We start from the raw sequence: 22,430 nt of genomic DNA, 5'->3' as shown, positions 1-22,430 counted from the left end.
AGGGAGATGTTATGTTTAATTTTGTTAGGTTGTAGTTAGGACTTGGTAGACAGCTACTTTACAAACGTCTTATATCTACCTTGGAAAGGGTTAAGGACAGGTGAGCCTGTTTTAAGAGCCTTTGCCAAAAATGTCTAAAGGTCTTCTCTGCAGCTTGGGGATTACTTAGACTGAGCAGAGCTGGGGCTTAGCTACTTCAGGATAATTTTAGGTAATGGGCATGAGTGAGGTGTTTTTAGTCACCAGCTTCCTAGGAGGTTCATGAAGCCTTATTTTTTTTTTACTCTCATCAGGTCAGTGGTCATTGCAAGAACATCCCCACTCTGGAATATGGATTCCTTGTTCAGGTAATCAAGTCCAAAGCTTCATTCCAAAGCCTTTCCACTGTTTTCTGACCCATCTGATCCCTTAACATCTCCCAACTGTTCAGTCAGTTAGCAAACATTTCCTTAAATCCTTTGTTCTCAGAACTGTACTGAGTGTTGTGTGAATAGGAGAAAAGGCCTAGTTCCCACCCTCAAGAAGCTTATAGCATTATTGGGACGACAATGCTTATATACTACTTACAATCAAGTGCCAAATGATGCACTGCAAATTTTAAGTGCCCTGGTGCCAAGATAAGACTTGACACTGATTTTCTTATAATCCCCCACGTCCTTGCTCAAGGGGGCTTCGCTTTTCCTCACAGACTTTCAGTGCTTAGCCGCTACTGGTCTTTGCTTCTGTTTAAAACCTCATTATCTTCCTGACATGGTTTCACTTTTGCATCTCCAATATCTTTGTTCATGTCATTCCCTCTACTGGCATTCCTCACTATATCTGCCTATTGTAATCAAGTCTCAGATGCCAACTTTTTCATAAAATCTTCTCTATTACTTGAAATGTATTAGATGGAAATGTGTTTTCTCTCACTGAACTCTTTTGACACTTTTTGTTTCATATAGCTCCAATGTGTCAGGTACTATATGCTGCCTTGAATTGTAATTAATTTGTATACATACCACATCTCCCCTGTTGGACTATAGGGTCTGAGAGGATAGTCTTTTATGTTATTGAATAATAAGGATACATTTCAGTGAGCTAGGGAAGTAGTAGGCATTCAACAAATCTGTGTTAAATGAATGAACAAATGCCCTTGCATGTCCATTTACGATCTCGAAAGTTTGTGAAATGGGAACAATTTGACATATACAGACAGTGTATATGATTGTGAAAGCCTTTTAAGACAGATTGTGTAAAAAATAGTTTATGATATTGCTGCATGAGCTCTGAATTTGTGCTTTCTTCCCAGAAGAGTTTTATTTGTGGTCTTGATCATTTTACAGGCTGATTGTCCTAGGCAGTTAAACATGGCTTCTCAGCACCACCCCCATCCCACCTCCCACCTCCAGCACCATCTGATCATGGACTGAATGAAAACTCACTTGTCACATGGGAGCAATCTAATTACTGCAAATAATATTAATAGTTTGATTAGTACTTCTTACTGTTTATAAAATACTCTTACAGAAATCATCTCTTTAATTTCAGTACTTCTGTAAAGTGAGTAATGTCCATTTTGTAGATGAAGAAACCAAGGCTCAAGTTAACTTGCCCCAAGTTATACACAGTATTAAGTAGTAGTAGAAGGGGGAATCTTAACCCAGTTCTTCTACTATGGCTGGTCTCATTTTCATTATATATAGTCTTCCAGAGTTGGGCCATCGATTTAATTAAGTGCAGGACCCAAGAATAGAGTCTACCTTAGGCACAGGGCTGGGAGGTAGGAGAGTAATAGAAAGGAAGTTCAGATTGTTTCCTATATCTGGGTCTTGACTTCCAAAAAAAGACTTAATAGAATCTCCTCTCTCCCTAGATCATGAAATATGCAGAGCAGAGAATCCCAACATTGAATGAGTACTGTGTTGTATGTGATGAGCAGCATGTCTTCCAGAATGGGTCCATGCTCAAGGTATATATCTCTATTTTGTGACCCTCTTTCTTACACTGTTAGCTAAGGCCCTTTAGTTCCTCATCTCTCCATTTCTCCTTTCTTCTTGGATCTGTGGTAAAGGTAGAATTCTGTCCATACTCCCTGAGACTCTGGAAATAATAGTTTTTCTCCAAAAACAAGTCTCAGCAGTCCCATTTGGAAAGATGAGGATATGTGAATATTAGTCTAGAGTTGTCTGAGGTCAGAATTGTCCCTCTTGCCCTATGACACCTTCTTATTGCACACCTCCTGCCACTACCATCTCTTTATTTTTTTTCCATCTCTTTAATATGTCCATTCAGCCAGCCGTCTGTACTCGTGAACTGTGCGTTTTCTCCTTCTACACGCTGGGAGTCATGTCTGGAGCTGCAGAGGAGGTGGCCACTGGAGCAGAGGTATGGGGGATGGAAGAGCTGCTGGGGAATTGGGATCATTTATGGCTGAGAATCACAGCAGTTTCACTGCTTGGAATTTAATCTCCAGAAATGCTTTCCTATGTAAGGATGTTCACTGTAGTGGGTTTTTTGTTTTTGTTTTTTTTTTAATATTTTATTAAGTTTCAGCTGTGCCACATGGCTTGTGGGATTTTAGTTCCCCAACCAGGGATCAAACTCATGCCCTAGGCAGTGAAAGCTCAGAGTCCTCTAGACTGCTGGACTGCTGGGGAATTCCCTAGTATTGTTTATAATAGTTGAAAAAAGAAAAAATAGATACAAGCCCATCTGTACAAGGTCCAGTTAAAGAAATGATGGCTTGTTCTTACAGTAGAAATACTATATAGCTATTATTTATGGATAGAGAATTATAACATATATAAATAAGAAAATATAACAGTATGTATAATTCTTTAAAATTTGCTTATATAATAAAATAACAATTCCTTTAGGAAAAGTATTTGGAAAAATACAGGTCAAACTTTGCAGTAGTTAATGTGAAGAATGAGATTTGGGGGCAAGGGGATGGTTTTTGTCTTCTTTTAATCATTCTTTTAAACATTGTTCTTGAATTTTTATGATAAGCTTGTATTTTCTAATAAAAAAACAAAACATTTGTGGTTTTTAAAATTTATTTTATTGAAATATAGTTGACTCTATACTGCATTAGTTTCTGCTACACAGCAAAATGATTCTGTTATACATATATATGTACATTCTTTTTCATATTCTTTTCCATTGTGGTTTATCACAGGATATTGAGTATAGTTCCTTGTACTATACAGTAAGACCTTGTTATTTATTCATTTTATACATAATAGCTCACATCTGCTAATCCAAAACTCCCAGTCTGTCCCTCATATTTGTTTTTGAAAAGAGAAATACCGAGCGCCTCCAGAAGGTAGACCTATGCTGGGTACTGTGCAACTCCCAGCCCTGTGAAATCGTTTAGCTTTTGTCCCCTTTCTTTCCTTTCTCCTAAGGTGGTGGATCTGCTGGTGGCCATGTGTAGGGCAGCTTTGGAGTCCCCTAGAAAGAGCATCATCTTTGAGCCTTATCCCTCTGTGGTGGACCCCACTGATCCCAAGACTCTGGCCTTTAACCCTAAGGTATAGTTGCTTGGGAAGAAAGTCAGGACTAAGGAACAGAAATGGTGAAAGATAGTGGGAGACTGTAGGCTGTCATTCTAGTGTACACAGCAACTTGGAATAAGGGGACAGAAGAAATGGCACACTTGTTTCTTGGGAACTCTTGAACCCTAAGATTTAACTGTCTAGTGAATAAGTAGCTAAACATGACTAATAATATAAGGTTAACTTCTGAGTTTCTCAGAAGACAGGGAGACAAATTAATATTAGTTACGTTGGAATAATACAGACTTTGAAGCCAGACAGACCTTTATTCCATTTGAGGTTCTGCTGCTCCCTAACACCCTGAATGGTGTTAGGCAGATCACTTAACCTTTCTGAACCTCAATTTCTTTATCTGTAAAAAGTGGATAATATCTATTATTATGAAAATGAGACATAATGTATATAAAATATTGTAATACTTAGTGTTCTCCAGAGAAACAGAACAATAGGAGATATATAGAGAAAGAAATTGACTGTAAGGAGTTGGCTCCTGTGATTATGAAGGCTGATTAGTACCAGGTTGAGTAGTGGGCGAGCTGGAAATTCAAGAGAGCTGATGTTGTAAGTTCCAGTTCAGAAGCCAGCAGACTCGAGGTTGAAGAGCTGATTTTTCAATTCTAGTCTGAATGCAGGAAAAGACCATGTCCCAGCAATCAGGCCGGAGGAGTTTACTCAGCTTTTTTGTTCTATTCAGGCCTTCAACTGATTAGATGAGCCACCTTAATAGTGATGGCAATCTCTTTTACTCAATTTGCCATTTCATCTAGAAATACCTTCACATACATGCCTAGAATAGCACTCAGTTAGATGTTCGGGCACTCCATTTCCCGATGGACAGTTGACAGCTGCTGAAAGCGCCGTCACACGCGCCCAGCACAGCGCTGCGCAGGTGCTCGTTTCTGCGTGTCCGGCGCGGCGCCAGGTTCTTTACATGTTAGTTAGTCTTCAGCTTAAATAACTAACCCTGTGAGGGCAGTGCGGACTTTTTATCTTTACTTATGTACATGGATGCTGAGGTTCTAAGAGGTTAAGTAACTTATCCCTGTTACTCTCAGCTGGTAAAAGAGAACTGGCATGTGATTGTAGAACTTTTTGACACTAAGTCTGTGTTCTTTTCATGACATACTATGCTGTTTCCCTGGGGCCTAGATTTCTTTTGTACATGTGGCCCTCTTTTTCATCACATCTTACTCTCTTCCACTTTTCTTCACCTTGTTCTTGTTTCCCTGTTGATTCCCCACAGAAGAAGAATTATGAGCGACTGCAGAAAGCTCTGGATAGTGTGATGTCCATCCGGGAGATGACCCAGGTATTTTGTCCTCTGCCTGTCCCCTGCCTGCCCACTCAAGTGCCCTATTCTGTTTGAAATTCATTGGAGTGGAGTGAAGATTTAGAGATGCTATTCAAATTCCTCACTGTATTCTCTTTAGTTTTCCCTCTTTAGCTTTTCTAGTCTTTGTTCTCTGGTTTGTTAGCTCTGTTACTCCTATTTCTCACTCCTTATGTCTCTCTTGACCTTTACCTTTGCTGCTAATTCCGTCACAAGTTGTTCCTATTTAATGTTTTTTTCCATAATTCTTAGGGCACTAGAGAAGTTAGGGAAGGACTTCTGTCCAGGGTTGGGAGGGTGAGGAGGGGGGCTTGGAGGTAAGGAACTAGACCCAGGGGCCTGCATCTTCTATCCTTCTAGGGGTGGGGCAGCCACATGGAGCAGTGACCATCCTTTGACTCAAGGCTGTCCCTCACCAGACTTCCCCACCCCTCGTCTGCAATCTCTGCATGAATAGACATTCATTTGTACTCACATTTACAGGTGGGCCTCTTCTCAGCAAATCCTATATATCACAGTTCAGATTAACACATAACATACACCTAGGAGGGATGATTTGTTTGTCAGAAGAACTCTGTTTTATGTAGTTTTACCACAGGATTCCTTAGCCTGATCTTTCTGGGACATTGATTTTATTTACTTATTTATTTTTTTTGATTTATAATCAACTTTTTAGGGCTGTAGGAATTGCATAAAATGAGGGAGACCCACCTGCATGTTGTTTTGTAAGCATCTTCAGTCATTTTCATATTTATTTATGAGTCTTCCCAGCCTGACGGGTCCTTGAGGGTGGGAACCCCATCTCCTCTTGGTTTGGTGTGGTCTTCAGTGCCTACCTTGCCCCGGGCCCTGATAGTCTGTGGAAAGTGGGAGGGCTCCCACCTCTTCTGGGAGATAACCTTACGGCCTTTGTCTTACAGGGCTCATATCTGGAAATCAAGAAGCAGATGGACAAGCTGGATCCCCTGGCCCATCCTCTCCTGCAGTGGTATGAGTAGAATGGTTCATCCTTCAGCAGTTGGGGGAATGGGGCATAGTATCAGACATGGAGCCTATACCTTCTCTTAGAGGTGGTTTCAACATCGTTCCTAAGATTATAGATATTATGGCTGCTTTTTCTTGGGATTTTATTGATACATCTGGTTTGGCTAGGAACTGGGATCCACCAAAAACCCCACAAGTTCTAATACAATGTTTCAGGTTCTCTTTAGTGTTTCTTGTTTGCCAGTAGGTTTTTGAGTGCTGCTTGCCTATAGGAATTAACACTTCATTTCATTTAGATTTTCTCTTCCTGCAGAGAGGCCTCTCTCCTTCTATCTACTCCCTTTCTGTATCTCAAGCCCTTCCCTGTTGATGTTGACTGTCCAGAGCCTTGGAGCACTATTACTACTCCCTGCTCTGAGCAAAGGTTCTGACCTTGTATTTCCTTTCTGCTTCCCTTCACTCCCTGCTCTCCCTCCCTGACCTTGATTTCTGTTTTCTCTTCTTGGCATAGCTTTCCCTTTCTAGCCTACTTTGCTCTGTCAGCTCAGCCTTTGATACTAGTACTTTTTCAGTGCACTGTGCTCCCTCTTGGCATGAGGAATGACCAGGCATAGGCCGTTCAGGGTGGCATCACAGGTACATGAGTGAAGCACACAGCCAGCCAGATAGCCACTCTGAGAGATGGTGCCCCTTGCTGAGTCCGCAGTGGCTCATGCCTTTGCTCTCTCCTGTCCTCTTGACTTCAGCGTACATACAGGCCAGTAGGTCCCTGAATTCTCAGGAAGTTCATTCTAGTTGCTTCTGTTTTTTTCTGCAGCTCAGACAATAACTGTCCATTCCCCCCATTTCTGAGAGCCTTCAGTCTTCCTCTGGGCTCAGATAGGATGGCTCCTGAGCCCCTGTGCTAAGACTCTAAATCCCAAATGTAAGTTGTCACCATCCTAACACAGACCCACCTCTCTAATTTTCTTTGGTAGCTGACCTCTTATGTTCTTCTTTTTGTTTCTTTACTTTTCTCTCCTTGGATGTAGCAGCCCACCTGCCACCCCTCTCTTTCTTTCATCTGTTGTTTACCCAGTAACTAGCTGGTCTCTGGTCAGTAACTTCTTTTACATTTTTATACACAAACATTATCACCCACAGGAATATCCAATAGTGTCCTGGCTTCATAGTTCAAACAACCCTGGAATCCTTGCCTATTCTCCAAGGGGCAGAGCAAGGCTGCTGCTTTGTTTAGGATGGCCTAACCACATGGAAATGGCAACCCACTCCAGTATTCTTGCCTGGAGAATCCCATGGATGAAGGAGCCTGGTGGGCTACAGTCCACGGGGTCGCAAAAAGTCGGACACGACTGAGCAACTTAACCACATGTTTATTCTGTCCTTTTTGTTTTTTTCTCTATTTTATCCTAGGATCATCTCTAGCAACAGGTCACACATTGTCAAACTACCTCTCAGCAGGGTAAGTGACCATTCTTCCTCTAAGCTCTGAATTTCTAGTGAAGGGCAAAGAGGGGATCCAAACTAGCTAATCACATTGGTCCTAGACCTGCCTAGTTAGACTTGTCCATCAGCAGTGGTCTTTGGGCCAATGCATATTTCCTTTATCTGGGATCAGTACAAGCCTGATTTGCTCCCTATCCCCAACCTTTCCCTCCCTGATCTCCCATCTCTGCTCTGTTTTCCTGACCCCACCCCCACCCTGGGCAGCAGCTGAAGTTCATGCACACCTCACACCAGTTCCTCCTGCTGAGCAGCCCTCCTGCCAAGGAGGCTCGGTTCCGGACCGCCAAGAAGCTCTATGGCAGCACCTTTGCCTTCCAGTGAGGAGTGGGGCAGGGCTGGGGCTGGGTGCTGGATAAGGCAAAAAAAATGGGGGGATGGGGGCAAGTTCACCTGAGGGGTAGGAGTCTGTATGACCTACGTCCATCAACCAGTCAGTCAATGTATTAAATGCTATTGTGGTAGGTGCTATAGAGGATAAACATACTTAAGATATGATCTTTAATCTTAAGCTGTTTAAGATGTAGTTGAGGAGAAATTACATTTACATATAAAAAGATGTGGTTGAAGGTAGATTGCAGGGATAGATTTGAAAACTGCTTTGAAGAAAATCAGCAATTTATGCCTGATTTTGAGAGAAGAGAGAAAAAAATAGATTAAGAGTAACTTAAAAGAGATGTGAAGTCATGATTGGAAGCCGTATTTGGCATCAGTGATAAACTCATTGAGTTTGAGATAAATTTGTTTAATTTGAAATATCAGGATGATAGGCAAATGAAACTATTGAACCAGCAATTGAGGATTTAGGATGGGACTGTTTGAAGCGTGGAAGAGAAGATAGGCCTGGATATTAAGATGTAAGGGTTAACCATACACACAATCTTCCCGTAACTATATCCATGTGCATGTCCATCGCTGGCTTTATCTGTGTCCATCTTCATGTCCTGTGTGTGTGAGAATGGGTGGGAGTGGCAGTCTTGGCATTTTCTTGGGAGTTTGATTCCATGAGGAGACATGTATTCTACACTGCCTTACAGTGGGTCCCACATTGAGAACTGGCATTCGATCCTGCGCAATGGGCTGGTCAATGCATCCTACACCAAACTGCAGGTGAGGCTGTGCTCCTTTCCCCCTTCTCTCCACCTTCTCCCTGCCCCACTCGTTTTGGGGAAGTCTGCTCTAAAGTACTCAACTGTGTTTGCCTCGGCATCCTCAAACCCAGCCTCCTGTGAGGCTTTCCTAGGGAGGAAGTTGAAACTGTATGTATAGAATGAATATGGTGGTTGTATTTTGACCTGAGGCTGTGTTTTTAGCAGTGGGAATATAGCTGTAGGCAGAAATAGAAATTGCTGATTGCAGTCACTGTGATCAATGAACCTGTTAGAGCTTTTCAATATATGTGACTACTCAGTCAGCGAGTTGATATAGGAGACTTATTTCTTTGTCCTGCAAGACTCCAAGGGATGATTATTATTCTTCCTTCTGGCTGCCTGTTCTGTATTCATTTTTAGAGGGCAGGGATCTGCATATGTACCCAGGCCTATGGCAGGAGCATGGGTTCTGAGTAACTGACTCAGTGGCTATGCCACTCATCACTCTCCAAGGCATCAGTATCTAGTATTTCATAGGCAAAGGTGTTAACCTGCATCCACTTTTCAGCTAATCAGCTTTTCAGGAGTAGGTGCCTAAAGTTATCTGAATGAGTGAGAAGATTAAATGGAGGGACAGAGGGCTGGATAAGCCTTGTGGCTGCCTAATATACAGCCATGGGAGGGCCCAGGCTCATATTGCTCATCCTGGTGTTTCCCTGCAAGCTGCATGGAGCAGCCTATGGCAAAGGCATCTACCTGAGCCCCATCTCCAGTATTTCCTTTGGATACTCAGGTAAGAAATAATCTTTGGCCACATTGCCTCTATTTACATTGCATCCATTTTGTGAATACATAAACCTATGCTGTCTCCTCTTCCATCATGGACACTTGGTCTGTGTCAGCTCTCTCCCCAGTCGTGGATACATAATCTTTCTCTTTTTTCTTTCGTTAGGAATTTAGATTATTTCTGTGGTGAGGCCAATTATCTCCCTTTCTCGTAGATATCCTCTTCTTCATGAATAAAACCATTCACTGTGGGACCTTAGCCCTAGGAATGGGTTAAGGAATTACTGGGAGATGACTCTAGACTCTCTGGAGAACACGTTTTTGGTGCTGACAATAGCCTGTCAGATTGTGTATGTGCACACATGGATGCAAGTTGATACATGAATGCACTTGAAGTCTTGAGTCCCTTCCACTGGCTTATATTTCTGGAGACATGGTTCTCCTCCCTGTCAGCCACTTTTTAAAATTTAAACTGTCTGTAATTATACACTATTAGTCACATTGAATGCAAGAGGAAGCATTTTATTCCAAAGATAAGGTATGAGCAACATCCAGATTCTAGTTAGGAGATGAGTCCCACTTTGTCCAGCTCAGAAAAGAAATCTGACTTAGCTTTCTCATTGTTAGAAGTTTATATCTGAGTTCTTCTCAGTCTTTTTCAGTTCAGGTTCTGTATAGTCTTTGTATAAGAGAAAGCCACCATATAGTCTCATGTCTACCATATGAAGGGGCCAGTGCTAGATTCTTTATAGATTTAGTATTCTCCATTAATGTAACTGTTACAAAAATAAGAACACTTAGCTCCAGAATAACAGAACTATAATGGAAAGGTCTCTAATGACACAATAAACCAAACAAAGAAGAAGAAAGGAGATAATATAAATAAGAATCAAAATTAATGAAAAAAGAACAGGTACAATGGATAGGCCCCCCAAAAAACGAAAAGATGGTTCTTTTAAAGAACTAACAAAACAGATAAACCTGGGTAGATTGACTAAGAAGAAAAAGAGCAGCATTAAATAATATGAATAAAAAAGGGAACATAATTACAGATATAGCAAAGTTTTATTTATTTTTACTTTTTATTACTATTATTATTTTTTTGGCTGCACCACACGGCATGTGGAATCTTAGTTCCCTGACCAGGGATCAAGCCTGCATTTCCAGCATTGGAAGCCCAGAGTCTTAACCACTGAACTGACAGGGAAGTCCCAAAATTTTAAAAGCTAATAGAATTCTGTCAACTTTATGCAAATGATTTGAAAACTTTGTCAAGATGGATAAATCCCTAAAAAAATATAACTTAACAAAACTGATTCAAGAAGATATAGAAAACCTGAATAGCTCTAACATAAAAGACATTGAAATAGTAGTTTAAATTTTTCACAACAAAACAAAAACCTTGCCAAATCCAAGTAATTTTACAAGTGGATCTTAAGTCAAACTGAAAAGAACAAATTATCCCAATCTTAAACAGAATCATCCAGAGAATACAATAAGATGGAATTACAAATCATAAAAGATTGGTAAATTTGATTTTATTGAAATTATAAGTTTCTGTTAATCAGAAGACACCTTAAAAAGGCAGCTTACAAACTAGGAGAAGACATTTGCAACACATGTAACTACAAAAGATTAGTAATAAAAGTGCATTATAAATTCTTGCAAATAAGAAAAAGACAACCCAATTTAAAAAATAGGCAAATAAAACAGGCTAGTCACTAAAGAAATGACCAAAAATATGAGCAGCTACTCAGCCTCTATTAATCAAGGAAGTAAAGGCAAGACCAAAATGACATACCATTTAGCACCTATGTGGATTGGCAAGAATTAAAAAATCCAGTAATACTTCTGATTGTACCAAAGGTTGTAGATCAGCAGGATATCTTTTATTGCTTATGGAATATAAATTGGTACAGTCACTTTGGAAAACAGTTTGGTGTTACATTTCATAAAGCTTGAGAAATATTATCCCTGTAACCAAGCATTTTCATTTCTGAATATGTGCATTCAAAGGTGTATAGTATTGTTTGCAACAACAAATCTTAGAAAAAAAACTCATACTCATCATCAGGAGAAGGGATAAATACATCATGATCTATTCTGACAATAGATTATTCAGCAATGACAGTGAACCAACAGTGGCATTCAACAACATGGAAAAAATGTTAGTAAATAATGGTTGAATTGAAAAAAAAAAGGCAAAAGGCAAAGGACTACTGTATGATGCCTTTTTTTATATTGCCCCAAAGTAAACAAAATTATTTAGCTATGTGTGTGTGTGATAAAACTAAAGGAAAAAGAAGAAAAATAACAACCTAAATTTCAGAATAGTGGGTATCTCCCAAGTGGAGGCAGATATTGGGATAGGGTTAGGAGCACTTAGATCTAAGTCACTGATAATATTTTAGTTCTTACGTCTGTTCCTAGTTCATTGTCCTGTTAAGCAAATGATAGTATGTCTATGAGTAATCCACAAAGGGTAGGTGCCCAGTGAATATTTATTGAATATGTGAATGAATCTTATTCTGTGTGTCCAAAGTAGGGGTGGGATTGGGGTAGTCTTGGCTTTATTTAGATACCACAATTTTTATCTTTGTCCCAGCCTAAGCTTCTCTCAAATTAATCCCTTATTTTAAATAGTGAGTCTCTTGGCTTCTGGTGGCCACAAAATTCTTTTTTGTTGTCTGTTTTTTCCCTATTCTCCTCTCCCATTGGCCTTTGTTTACTACTGAGTGCCTGAATACCTTTAGTTATCAGATGGAGCTAGGAATCTCTATTGACTTCTTAACTTTCTTCATTTACTGATTATGTAAAAACGAGTCATATGGCACCATCCTTCTCCCTCCAAAGGTTGATTTTAGATACAAAATACCATGTTTTTCTATTGTAGCTATATAATAGCTACATTTTGTTCATTTTGTTCAATCTCTTACTACTTTTCAGATAAAGTAGATACACAGAAAAGTCAAATGACTTTTCTTGGGTCACACGGATCTAACTAGCAGAGTTAGGACTGGAATCCAGTTCTCCTGACTTTTAGGCCAGTGTTCTTATCATTATATTGGACTGACAGGGCAGGCTTTGCTTGAATAACTGATTTTCTGAGGCCCCCATGGATATGTGAGAGTGTTCTTATCATTATATTGGACCGACAGGGCAGGCTTTGCTTGAATAACTGATTTTCTGAGGGCCCCATGGATATGTGAGAGTGTTCTTATCATTATATTGGACTGACAGGGCAGGCTTTGCTTGAATAACTGGTTTTCTGAGGGCCCCATGTATATGTGAGAGTCTCTAACTCTGGATGGGATGTGTGTAAATGTCTGATTTATAGCATATAACTAACTCTGTCTTCTTTGTATGTTTCCTTCTACCCTTTTCTGCTCTAGTTTTTTGTATTTTCCCTCAGGGTATCCAAGTCCCTTCTGAGGGGTCATTGTAAATAGAGAGCATCCATTTGACTAGCGGAGCCTCTAAAGACTTGGCCATAGTGTGCAGGTTAAAATGAGGAAGAGTGGGAAAGGAGATGGTAAGCCCCATCTGCTTGTTTAGTCATGTTTAGAAACATCACAAGTATATACTCTGGACACCGCGCAACCAGCGAGTCTTCTGGCCTCTGGGTTCTCTGTGTGTCTGGTGTCAGGAAACCGAGAGAAGATGATCGGGGTTATTACAGTCAGCACAGTGCACGGCAGGACTGGGATGGAAGAAGATGTGAATTACATCATAAGGGCCACCTCTAAGACCAGCCATAGAAATCAGATTGTTCTCTCAGCCTCTGAGGTAGAACCTGAATGGGAATTTTACTCAGAACCATGCCCTGAAATACCCAGGCTGAGAAGGTTATCATGTTTGGATGGAGAGCTAAACCTAATTAAGGCTAATGAATAAGTTGGAAACAGAGGATGGTGGGGATTCCTATAGGAGAAAGAAATTGGCAGTTCAAATCTTGAGGTTCTCATTGCCTTAACTTTTATTCAAGCCATAAATCTGTCATGGGGCTTCAGTGTGAGTGCATGATGAATTGACAGCCTGAGTAGTGAAGAATGTCAGGCCAGTGGTTATCATCCTTGCTTCTATAATACCATGGTTACCACAAAACCAAGACTTGGAACAGAGTGGAGTTAGTCATAATAGAAAGTGCCGGGGTGACCGTGCTTCTGGTCTGCAGTAATAGCATCATTTCCCATCTTCATCTCCCTCTCTGGTCTCATGGTCTCATACACACATACACAGACTCACCCCTTACTTTGATAAGGCTGGGCCTGTGATAAAGCTGAATACAGAGACTGGAATCCTAATCATGGGACAGAAAGAGTTGGGAATAGGGGCCCACAAGCACTGTTTCATATCTTAACAGTAAGAGTCCAGAGTGAGTCTCTAAATGTTATAAACAGGGCTGTTCAATGAGGGTTAAGGATGGTGGAGGATTTATGGATTTAAATAAGATGAAAGCAAGTAAATTGGCATCTCCTCCTCAAGTCTGGGAAGACTTTCTGAAGGAAGCAGGACTCTTCAGGGTAGTTACCATTGTGGTTACCTGTGGAAAATGATTCGTCAGTTGCCTGTTCTGCCTTCTCCCTTTAGTCTGAATGACTCTGGTCAGAGCTCTTTATGTCACTGCAACTGGAGCAGATCTGATGTGCTCTGCTCGCTTTCTTCCACTCATTTCACTCAGCCTGGCATCGGACCTGAAGTGTTGATGTCACCACTCTCCTAGGCCCCTCATTCCTTGCTCATTTCACCTCTTACTCCCTATCTCAGAATCCGTCAGTGATTCCTTGATGCTCTCAGGATAAACTCCGGTTGCCTTAACATGGCCTACAAGGCCTGCTTGATCTTATCCTAGCTTACCTCTTCCCCCCATCATCTCTCATCACTTCTCTGCCATTGACCATGCTCCATACAAACTAAGGTACACTACTGTGTCTTTCTTCCAGGCCTTGCATGTCCTGTTATCTTGGCCTAGAACACTTCCTTCCTCTTCATTTAGCTAACTCTTCCTAATTCAATAGTTCTTAGCCTCGCTGTCACCAGGAAGCCCTCTTCAAACCTGTGGGCTAGGCTAGTTCCCCTCCTCTGGCTCACTCAGTACTCTGTATCATCCCCATCATAACCCCTACCATTGCTGTGTCATGATTATTTGTTCCTTTCCTGTAATCTCCATCAGGCTAAATTCTGTGAGGGCAGATATACTGTTTGCTTTATTCATTGCTGTGTTACCAAGTGTCTCTAGCTCCAGTGCCTGGCACATAGTAGGCACTAGTAAATATTTGATGAAGGAATGGGTGAATGAACTGGCTTGTTTTTCTGTGACAGGAATGGGAAAAGGACAGCACAGGATGCCCTCCAAAGATGAGCTCGTCCAGAGATACAACAGAATGAATACCATCCCCCAGGTATTATTAGTTGCCCTTGTTCCACTGAGGCAGGACACGTCCCCTTGGATAAGTTTAGGCTACAGAGTTGAATGGGGAAACATTGGTAGTGATGAGGGTGGGTGGCTTATAGATCATTTCAAGCAATCAGATATGTTCTAAGAGGAACCGATTTCCAGAGTCATTTGTGGCTTCAGTCATGAGTATGAGAACAGAGACTGAGTTTATTAAATCCAATGACATGAAAATGTAAAGATGGAAGCTTGGACTCATCCAGACGGATTATGAAAATCAGAAATTTTGGGAGGCGGCTGGAAGCCCAGGATATCCCAGGCCCCACCCTGCTAACTACGACCAGTTAACTCACCTCTCTAGGGAAAACTGTAACCATCTACCTGGCTCTGTTCTCTCCTAGACCCGATCCATTCAGTCAAGGTTCCTGCAGAGTCGGAATCTAAATTGTATAGCACTTTGTGAAGGTAGGTAGCTCACCCAGTCCCTGTTTTGTGGGTGCCCACTTTTATTTCTGGTGCCACGTTAGCACATGATCCAGCCAAGGGTGATGTTGAAGCATCTTACCTCCCCCCCCGCCTGGACTCTCTGACCCAAGCATTATACCTATAACTTCTGGCCCTTCTCTTCCCAGTGATTACATCTAAGGACCTCCAGAAGCATGGGAACATCTGGGTGTGCCCTGTGTCCGACCATGTCTGCACACGGTTCTTCTTTGTGTAAGTCTAGGAGGGTACCTTGGGAATTACTTGGAGAAGTGAGGGTGAGAGCACAATGATATGGACTACTGGGAAAGTCTGTTTCTGTTATTGGAGATGTCCCTGGCTATCTGAGTAGAGCCAGAACTGGGACTTTCCCCTTGGAGGATGAGGATGGGTATAAATCAAGGTCTGTTTAGAGAAAACCAGATAAACTCTTCCACCCTAAAGAGTAGCAAGAAAGGGTTTTGTTTTGGGATGGGATGGCCACACCCCTAAATGCAGGTCCATGGGTTGACATTATTTTGGGATTGGTCTCCCTCTTATGCTCACGTTTGCATTATCTTTGGCAGATATGAGGATGGTCAGGTGGGCGATGCCAACATTAATACTCAGGACCCCAAGATACAGAAGGAAATCATGCGTGTGATCGGAACTCAGGTTTACACAAACTGAGGGGGCCCCAGCCCTCGTACCACCCCTGTTCCCCCAGGATCCATCTGCCCTCATAAAAGGGCTCAGGAGCAGCAGACAAGTCTGCCCTGAGGAATCAAGGGGCCATTACCAAGGGGCAGGAAAAAGATAGACGAGGCGGCCTTCCTGGTGGTGGTGGAGATTGACCCAGGAACCACTCCACATTTGGATGGCCCAGACTGACTCCTTACCCTGGTTTTCCCAGTTGAACTTCACCCTGTTTGTAAATAAAACAATAAAATGGAAGGTGCTGTGGACTGGATATGATCACTGTGGTCTGACTAGCCTTGGCCCAGCACCTGCTGCCCCAAGCCCCCAGATGGGGGTAGGGGTGGGGAGAGGGGAACATCACGGGGGCTGGGACTATTTATGTTGGATGGAGTCAGAGCTAAGTCCGTCTAGTATAGTATCCTGTAGATCTGTCAGCATTTTATTCAACGGATTAGATAAAGGAAACTTATGCATATGACACAAACTGAGAATGATACAGAATATCACTGGTGACTCTTCTTCAAGATTTAAAAGGACCATTGAGGCCACAGGAGCTCAGATTTCCTATCTTTAGGACCTCTATTTTCTGCACAAAACCTATCCTCTCCTTTGCACTATATCTTGGTGGCTGGGCCCTACTCTCTTCCTCCTCCTCCTCCCAGCTATTTCTTTGGGATAAGGGAGGTGGAGGGAGAGCTGACAGCTCTCTAACTTGAAATCCAGTTTCCTTTAATGAAACAAAATCCAGATTCTTCAAAGTTAGCAATGTGAGAGAAGACAGCTGTTTCTCTGAACATCTAATTTTTCAGTGAAAGCCATCTCCTTGTTGAAATTCTCACTGCCAACCTTCTGGCCTTCAGGCTGTGCTCCATGTACCTAAAACCCTAAAGTTCTAAGAGACAAGTTGGACATTGCCAGTTTTACGAACTGTTAATGAAGAAAAACAGGAATATAAGCACAGAGACTACAAAAAGCTTTAAACAAGCCTGACTTTCAAGTATTGGCTTTTTAAAAATTGTTACAGCTTCTTGATTTATACGGCCTGTACTAGACTACCTGTTGTCTTTCATTATAGGTGTGTGCTTAGTCATTGGTTTGTCCGACTCCCTGTGACTCCATGGACTTCTCTGTCCATCGTATTTTCCAGGCAAGAATATTGAAGTAGGTTGCCATTTCCTACTCCAGGGGATCTTCCTGACCCAGAAATCAAACCCACATCTCGTGCGTTAGCAGGTGGAGTCTTTACCCCTGAGCCACCTGGAAATCCCCCATTAGGCAGTCCATCCTAACTGAAATTCCAGCCTCCTTGAAGGATCCTTGCAGCTCATCTGTATAGTATCAGAGATAGTTAACATTTTTCAGTTCTTATTAGGTAGGTGCTGGGCATTGTGCTAAGCGCTTTTAATACTTTGCTAATACCTTGGCTTACTATGTTCTTGGTATTGTTGTAAGCGTTGTACACATGCGGACTAAAATAATTCTGTAAACAAGCCTATGAAGTAGATGCCATTATTCCCATTTTGTAGATGAGAAAGCAGACACAAAGGATAAGCAATATGTCCATATTCCATAGCTAGTGACAGGCAGCCTGACTCCAGAACTGCTGTTCTGTTTCTATGCTATGTAGCCTTTCAAACTTTACATTATTTTTTGATTTAAACTTGACAACAAAGATGGAAGATAGGTTTTTTTAAAGGGATCTTAAATAACATGGGTAACGTCTCCCAACTGGTTAGTGGCCATGCTGGGTTTTTAACTAGAGTTGCTCAACTCCAGGACCTGAGCTCTTAACACTTTTTTACTTCTGCAGGGATTCTCAAACTGCTCCCACTAGTGTTCCAGCAATTGAACCTAGGTGCTTGGCTAGACAGCATTTTTGTTCAACTTTCAGCAATTGTTGATAGATTTTTTTTTCTCATTTGTAACCATTTCTTACAGTTCTTATCAGTGGCATCTGATAAAACGAGTACTAGCAAATGATGGAATGAGAAGTAATAAACAGACAGTGTGTGTTACCAGAAAAACTCAAAGAAACCTGAGCTGGCCTCATGGGAATCACTTTCTTAATAGCATATGCACAATAGTCTCTTAATGCCAATAAAACTAATGAAATTAAATATACTATTTTATAGTATTCTACATAGTAGCAATAGGACTTTTTGAATCTGAGAAGTCTGAAAGCCATATAACCGTATCTGAAAAAATTCAAAACATGTACACTGTAAAACAAGCCTAATAAAAACCCGCAGCATTCCTTTAACAAGAATGATTTTATTGCAGGGAAAATTGCATGGGGCCCTGAGTTTCTGGAGGGGAATCCTCCTACAGCCTGGAGTGGGAGTTGAAGGATTGCTCCTTCCTCCCACCCAGGCCTGGCCGCCTTGGAGTTGGGGTGGTGGAGCCTGTGAAAGCCAGGTCTGAGCAGTAGATCCTCCTTCACCAAAGCCAGTACAGACACTATGCACAGAGGTTGATGGTTGCTTCCTACCTTCCACGTAGTCCTGGACTCAAGCTGCCTTATTCGGTTAGACCTGGACATGCTGTGTTAGGGCTAGGGCCATGTAAACAACTGTGTTCTTCAATTAGTTCCAGGTGGAGAGTAGATGGCTGTGATTTCTGGATTGGAAACTTAAAACTCCTAGAGTTTAGCCTTCCACTTCCCTCTCACAGTAATTTTCCACTTTCCAGGCAGGGCGTGGCCATGACTCAGTTTGTGGTGAGAATGTGGCCATCCATAGGGAGGAGCCTTCTGCATTCTGCCTTTCATTCAGGGGAGAGGAAGGGAAGAGTCTGGTGCTGAGTCATAACCGGGTTACTTACCAGCTTCTCATAGGAAGGATTCTGAGATGGAGGTCTCAGCTTCTGGGATCAGTTTGGGAGTGGCGGGGAGGAAGCTTCAGGGGTCATGTAATTCCTTCAGAGCCCTTCTCCCCCAGAAGAGGGGTGGGGGAAAATAAAGCAATTCATTTGAAGGGGCAGCAGTCTCTCTGGAATATAGAATTTTCCACAGCTATTTCAGAGTCACCCTCCAGTGGGCCCAAAGACGTCACCCTTTAAGTTAAAGCATTGCCTACAAAAATTATTTTATCTAGGAGAGACACCAAAGTCGTCTTTGTCCTAGCTATGCTCTTCCAAGGATAAGTGGGTCCAGTTAGCTGGTAGCCAGCGAGCATGGAGGTGGAGACTAAAATATGGTGGCAAGGAAAATGTGGATTATGATGGCACTGCAGCAGGAGGACTTCCTAGGGAGGGGGCATTGGATCTATTGTTTGCTGATGCCTTTCTTTTTTTTGGCAAAACTTCTCTAGTCTATGTTATTTTTTGGCCACAACAAGGAGCATGCGGCATCCTTAGTTCCCCAGTCAGGAGTTGAATCCATGCTGCCTGCAGTGGAAGTGTAGACTCTTAACCACCGGACCTTCATAGAAATCCCATTGATACCTTTCTTGGTCTTCTAAGTCTTGATTACTTTGGGGGACTGGGGTCTGCTTACCATTCCACCTGCATCATAAGGAGTCTGAGCTCTGGCTACGCTTGTCAGGGAAAAAAGAGAGAGCCCAGGCCTCCATGGGAGTGGCTTGGTGGATAGGACCAACCCGCCCTAAGGAAGCTTTGTCCTGTGATTACTAACAGTTCTGGGCTGGAGAAAAACTGTTGGAGGTCCTGTTGGCTGAGGCAGTGAGATGACCTGGAATGAACAAGGAATCCTCAGGAATCTCCCTTTTCTTAGTGCTGATAAGGCATTTCCTTAGGAGGGGGAACTTAGAGACACAGTTGCATTCAGAAAACATTTGTTTACTGTCCCTTTCCCCTGGAATGGCCTTCCTAGTGCCCATCTCTGTGGTAACAGCCCTCCAAGTCTCCTCCTCCATGAATCTTTTCCTTCCCCAAAAGACGACCTGTTCCCTTTATCCCTTAACTCCATGTCTTCCTTCCAGGATTTGTTTGGGGGAGACTCAGAAATTAAGGTTTTCTGCCACCCTGGTGGGCCTGAAGAGATCTTGGGAATTGGAAGGAAGGCACTGAAGAAATTAAAAAGTCTACTTTTTAACAGTAGACTGGAAAGGGTATATGAAGTCCAAAGTGGTAAGCACTTCTAATCTGACATCCAGGCCAGTGGGCTGCCCTGGAAACCTGTGTTGGCCTGAGAGAAGTAACACTGCTGTTTCAGGCAGAGGCCAAGAGGTCACTTAATGGTAAAACCTGTAACCTTACCTTCTTCACCAGGGCCAAAGCTTGTCTTTAGGCTCTAGAGTTGTTTGGGGATTGTTTGCTGACACACCTACCTTGCAAGGGAGTCCAAATGACCATCAAGAGTTAAATTCCAGATTCTGTGATTCTGTGGCTGAAAATCCAAACAGGTAACAAACACAGCAGTCAACACTCTCACTCGCTCACACCTCAGTCCAGTGAACCTAGCAGCCGCTCCTCCTATCCTGCTAGCCCCGTGGGCACAGTGGAATGGATGGAAGCAGAGCCTAACTTAAGGGGGAGGGGGGCGGGAGTGGTCTGTATCCTCCCTCAGCCTCCCCAGTTTCCTGTAGCCCTGGGGTTGCTGGTTGCTGGGTCAGAGGAAAAAAGGTTCATTTCAGGAGGATGGCTCAGAGAAGGGCAAACCCAGTTAACTGAATTGAGACCAATGTTCTGGCACTAGTCACAAGGAAAAACCTCCAGAGCTAGTGAATTCTCCGAGGATGCCTGTTGAGCCCTGTGCTATACTCATTCACATACATCAACTATCAAACTACACCCGATGGAGCTAGAATTGTCTGCAGGTTGGGTTTAAGGAACTGGACTCACACTAAATTACAGGATATGATTATAGGGCTAGTGAGTGGAATTGGAACTAAATGTGATGGAACCCATGCTTGCTTCTATGCTAAGCTGCTTCTCAGCACAGTATTGACAATCACCTTAAACTCTGACAGATTTTCACTATGCATCTAATATGAGCAAAAATATAGTCCATTAGTGTCTGTGAAAGTTTCATTAACAGATATATTTTTTAACTATTAAAGTTTTAATTGTGTATTGGGGTAGAGCCAGTTAACAATGCTGTGATAGTTTCAGATGAACAGCAGAGGGACTCAGCCATTCATATACATGTATTCATTCTCTCCCAAGCTCCCCTCCCATCCAGGCTGCCACATAATATTGGGCAGAGTTCCCTGTGCTATACAGTAGGTCCTTGTTGGTTATTCATGGACAGCATTTTTATAACTGCTGGAAGACCAAAATCTGCAACTGAAGTGCAATAGTTTGCCATCAACTCTCCAGTTTAATACATGTGCTTTTCTTTTTTTTTTTTAATACATGTGCTTTTCAATCATGGGAATATATCTAGATATAGATCTTTAAAATGCAACATAGTCCAGCACGGGCCAGAACATTGCCCCTCTAGTGTTGTTCAACACTGTACTTTGTTCATCTTTAGCTGATGGGCCAATATGGCCACTTAAGCCACCCTCTTTCTCTGGATAGAGAAGAATCTGATTCCCTCTGGTAAAGCATGATTTTTTTTCCCTGTCAGCAACTTCATGAGCTCTTACAACCTCAATAAGGAAGCATTCCCTTCCTCTCTGCAACTGAGGGAACCAGAAACAGCTTATAGAAGAGATTAAAATATTTTATCTTAAATTAATGTTGTTACTTTTTGTCAGCTTATCTGAGCTAACAGGAAAGCATAATTAAGTCCTGTGATTCAGCTACAGGCAGGGTGTCTGCCTGAGCGGGTCACACCCATTGGTCTCTCTTTTCCAGGAAAAGCAAAGAACCTAATAGTATTCGAGATTTTTAACATTGTATCTGCTCTCAAAATTTGGCTGAAAGGAGGCAAGAGTTGCCAGTTGCTTCGTTGATAACTGCTGTGATCACTAGGAAATCAGAAAATGCCTTAAGGAAAAATACAAGAAAAGCTCCAACAATATTGATTTAAATACACAAGGTTGAAAACAGAAATTCTGACTTCGGCAGAGATTATGGGATCTAACGTTCTGACATTCCTGATATGGTCAGTTCTGCACTAATATTAATACCTTCTATTCACTTTTTACTCTCAGGCACTCGCTCCGCAGGACTCCAGTCCCTACTAAAGTCTTCACGTGGCCTCTACTTGTCCTCCTTTGTTCTAAACCCTAAGAACAAAAGGGCCTCGCGGTCCCGCTCCTAGCACACTCCGCCCTCCCGCGTTCTCCCCGCCCTCCCGCGTTCTACCCCCGTTCCAGTGTCGGAGCCCCTCCTAAGGCGGCCCGGACCTCCAACCATCCCATGAGTCTACATCCCCCACCCCATCTCTGACTGTTCGGTTTAGTCTTCCGGGCGTGCGCTGGGGCGGGCACCCGGGCCAGGGGATTGCTCCCCGGGGACCCATAAACCTGGGCACTATCTGGGTAGGCCAGGGCCACTCAGCTGGGGTGGCCTGGGCCAAGGGTCAAAAGAAGACCTGGCCCAGCATTCCAAGTTGGCCGCAACAGGTGGCCCGGGCGCCGGGGGGTCTGGGAAGGAGGTCTCCAGAGCTCCGAGGGCGGGTCCTCCTGTCCCGCCGCTTCCCCATTGGGCCCTAATTAGTCTCAACGCTGCGAGTTTTACTTTTCGTGTCCTTCCGCCACGGAATGTAGTCCTCCCTCAAAGGGCAACCTGAT

At 42.7% G+C, this 22,430-nt stretch overlaps 1 protein-coding gene across 16 annotated transcripts in view; it reads left to right on the top strand.

Annotated features, from left to right (window-relative positions):
• Nucleotides 1-22,383, top strand: part of PARP6 (poly(ADP-ribose) polymerase family member 6) — a 33,510-nt gene extending 11,127 nt beyond the window's left edge. For 9 of the 16 annotated variants that reach the window (XM_043470987.1, XM_043470988.1, XM_043470983.1 and 6 more), the window contains 14 exons: nt 294-347; nt 1,856-1,951; nt 2,275-2,367; nt 3,390-3,515; nt 4,783-4,848; nt 5,790-5,857; nt 7,267-7,315; nt 7,564-7,676; nt 8,394-8,466; nt 9,171-9,240; nt 14,556-14,635; nt 15,030-15,093; nt 15,261-15,345; nt 15,678-16,060. In XM_043470987.1, the coding sequence (XP_043326922.1) occupies nt 294-347; nt 1,856-1,951; nt 2,275-2,367; nt 3,390-3,515; nt 4,783-4,848; nt 5,790-5,857; nt 7,267-7,315; nt 7,564-7,676; nt 8,394-8,466; nt 9,171-9,240; nt 14,556-14,635; nt 15,030-15,093; nt 15,261-15,345; nt 15,678-15,780 (1,140 nt within the window). In that variant the 3' untranslated portion in view covers nt 15,781-16,060. Of the gene's footprint in view, nt 1-293; nt 348-1,855; nt 1,952-2,274; nt 2,368-3,389; nt 3,516-4,782; nt 4,849-5,789; nt 5,858-7,266; nt 7,316-7,563; nt 7,677-8,393; nt 8,467-9,170; nt 9,241-14,555; nt 14,636-15,029; nt 15,094-15,260; nt 15,346-15,677; nt 16,061-21,848 lie in introns of those variants that run through there. The other 7 variants (XM_043470993.1, XM_043470989.1, XM_043470992.1 and 4 more) reach the window with 5 other exon arrangements.
• Nucleotides 22,384-22,430: the final 47 nt, after the last annotated feature.

This window comes from Cervus canadensis, chromosome 6, assembly GCF_019320065.1.
Source record: "Cervus canadensis isolate Bull #8, Minnesota chromosome 6, ASM1932006v1, whole genome shotgun sequence".
In the NCBI taxonomy this organism is placed as follows: Eukaryota; Metazoa; Chordata; class Mammalia; order Artiodactyla; family Cervidae; genus Cervus; species Cervus canadensis.
This window is presented reverse-complemented; position numbering and strand designations above follow the sequence as displayed.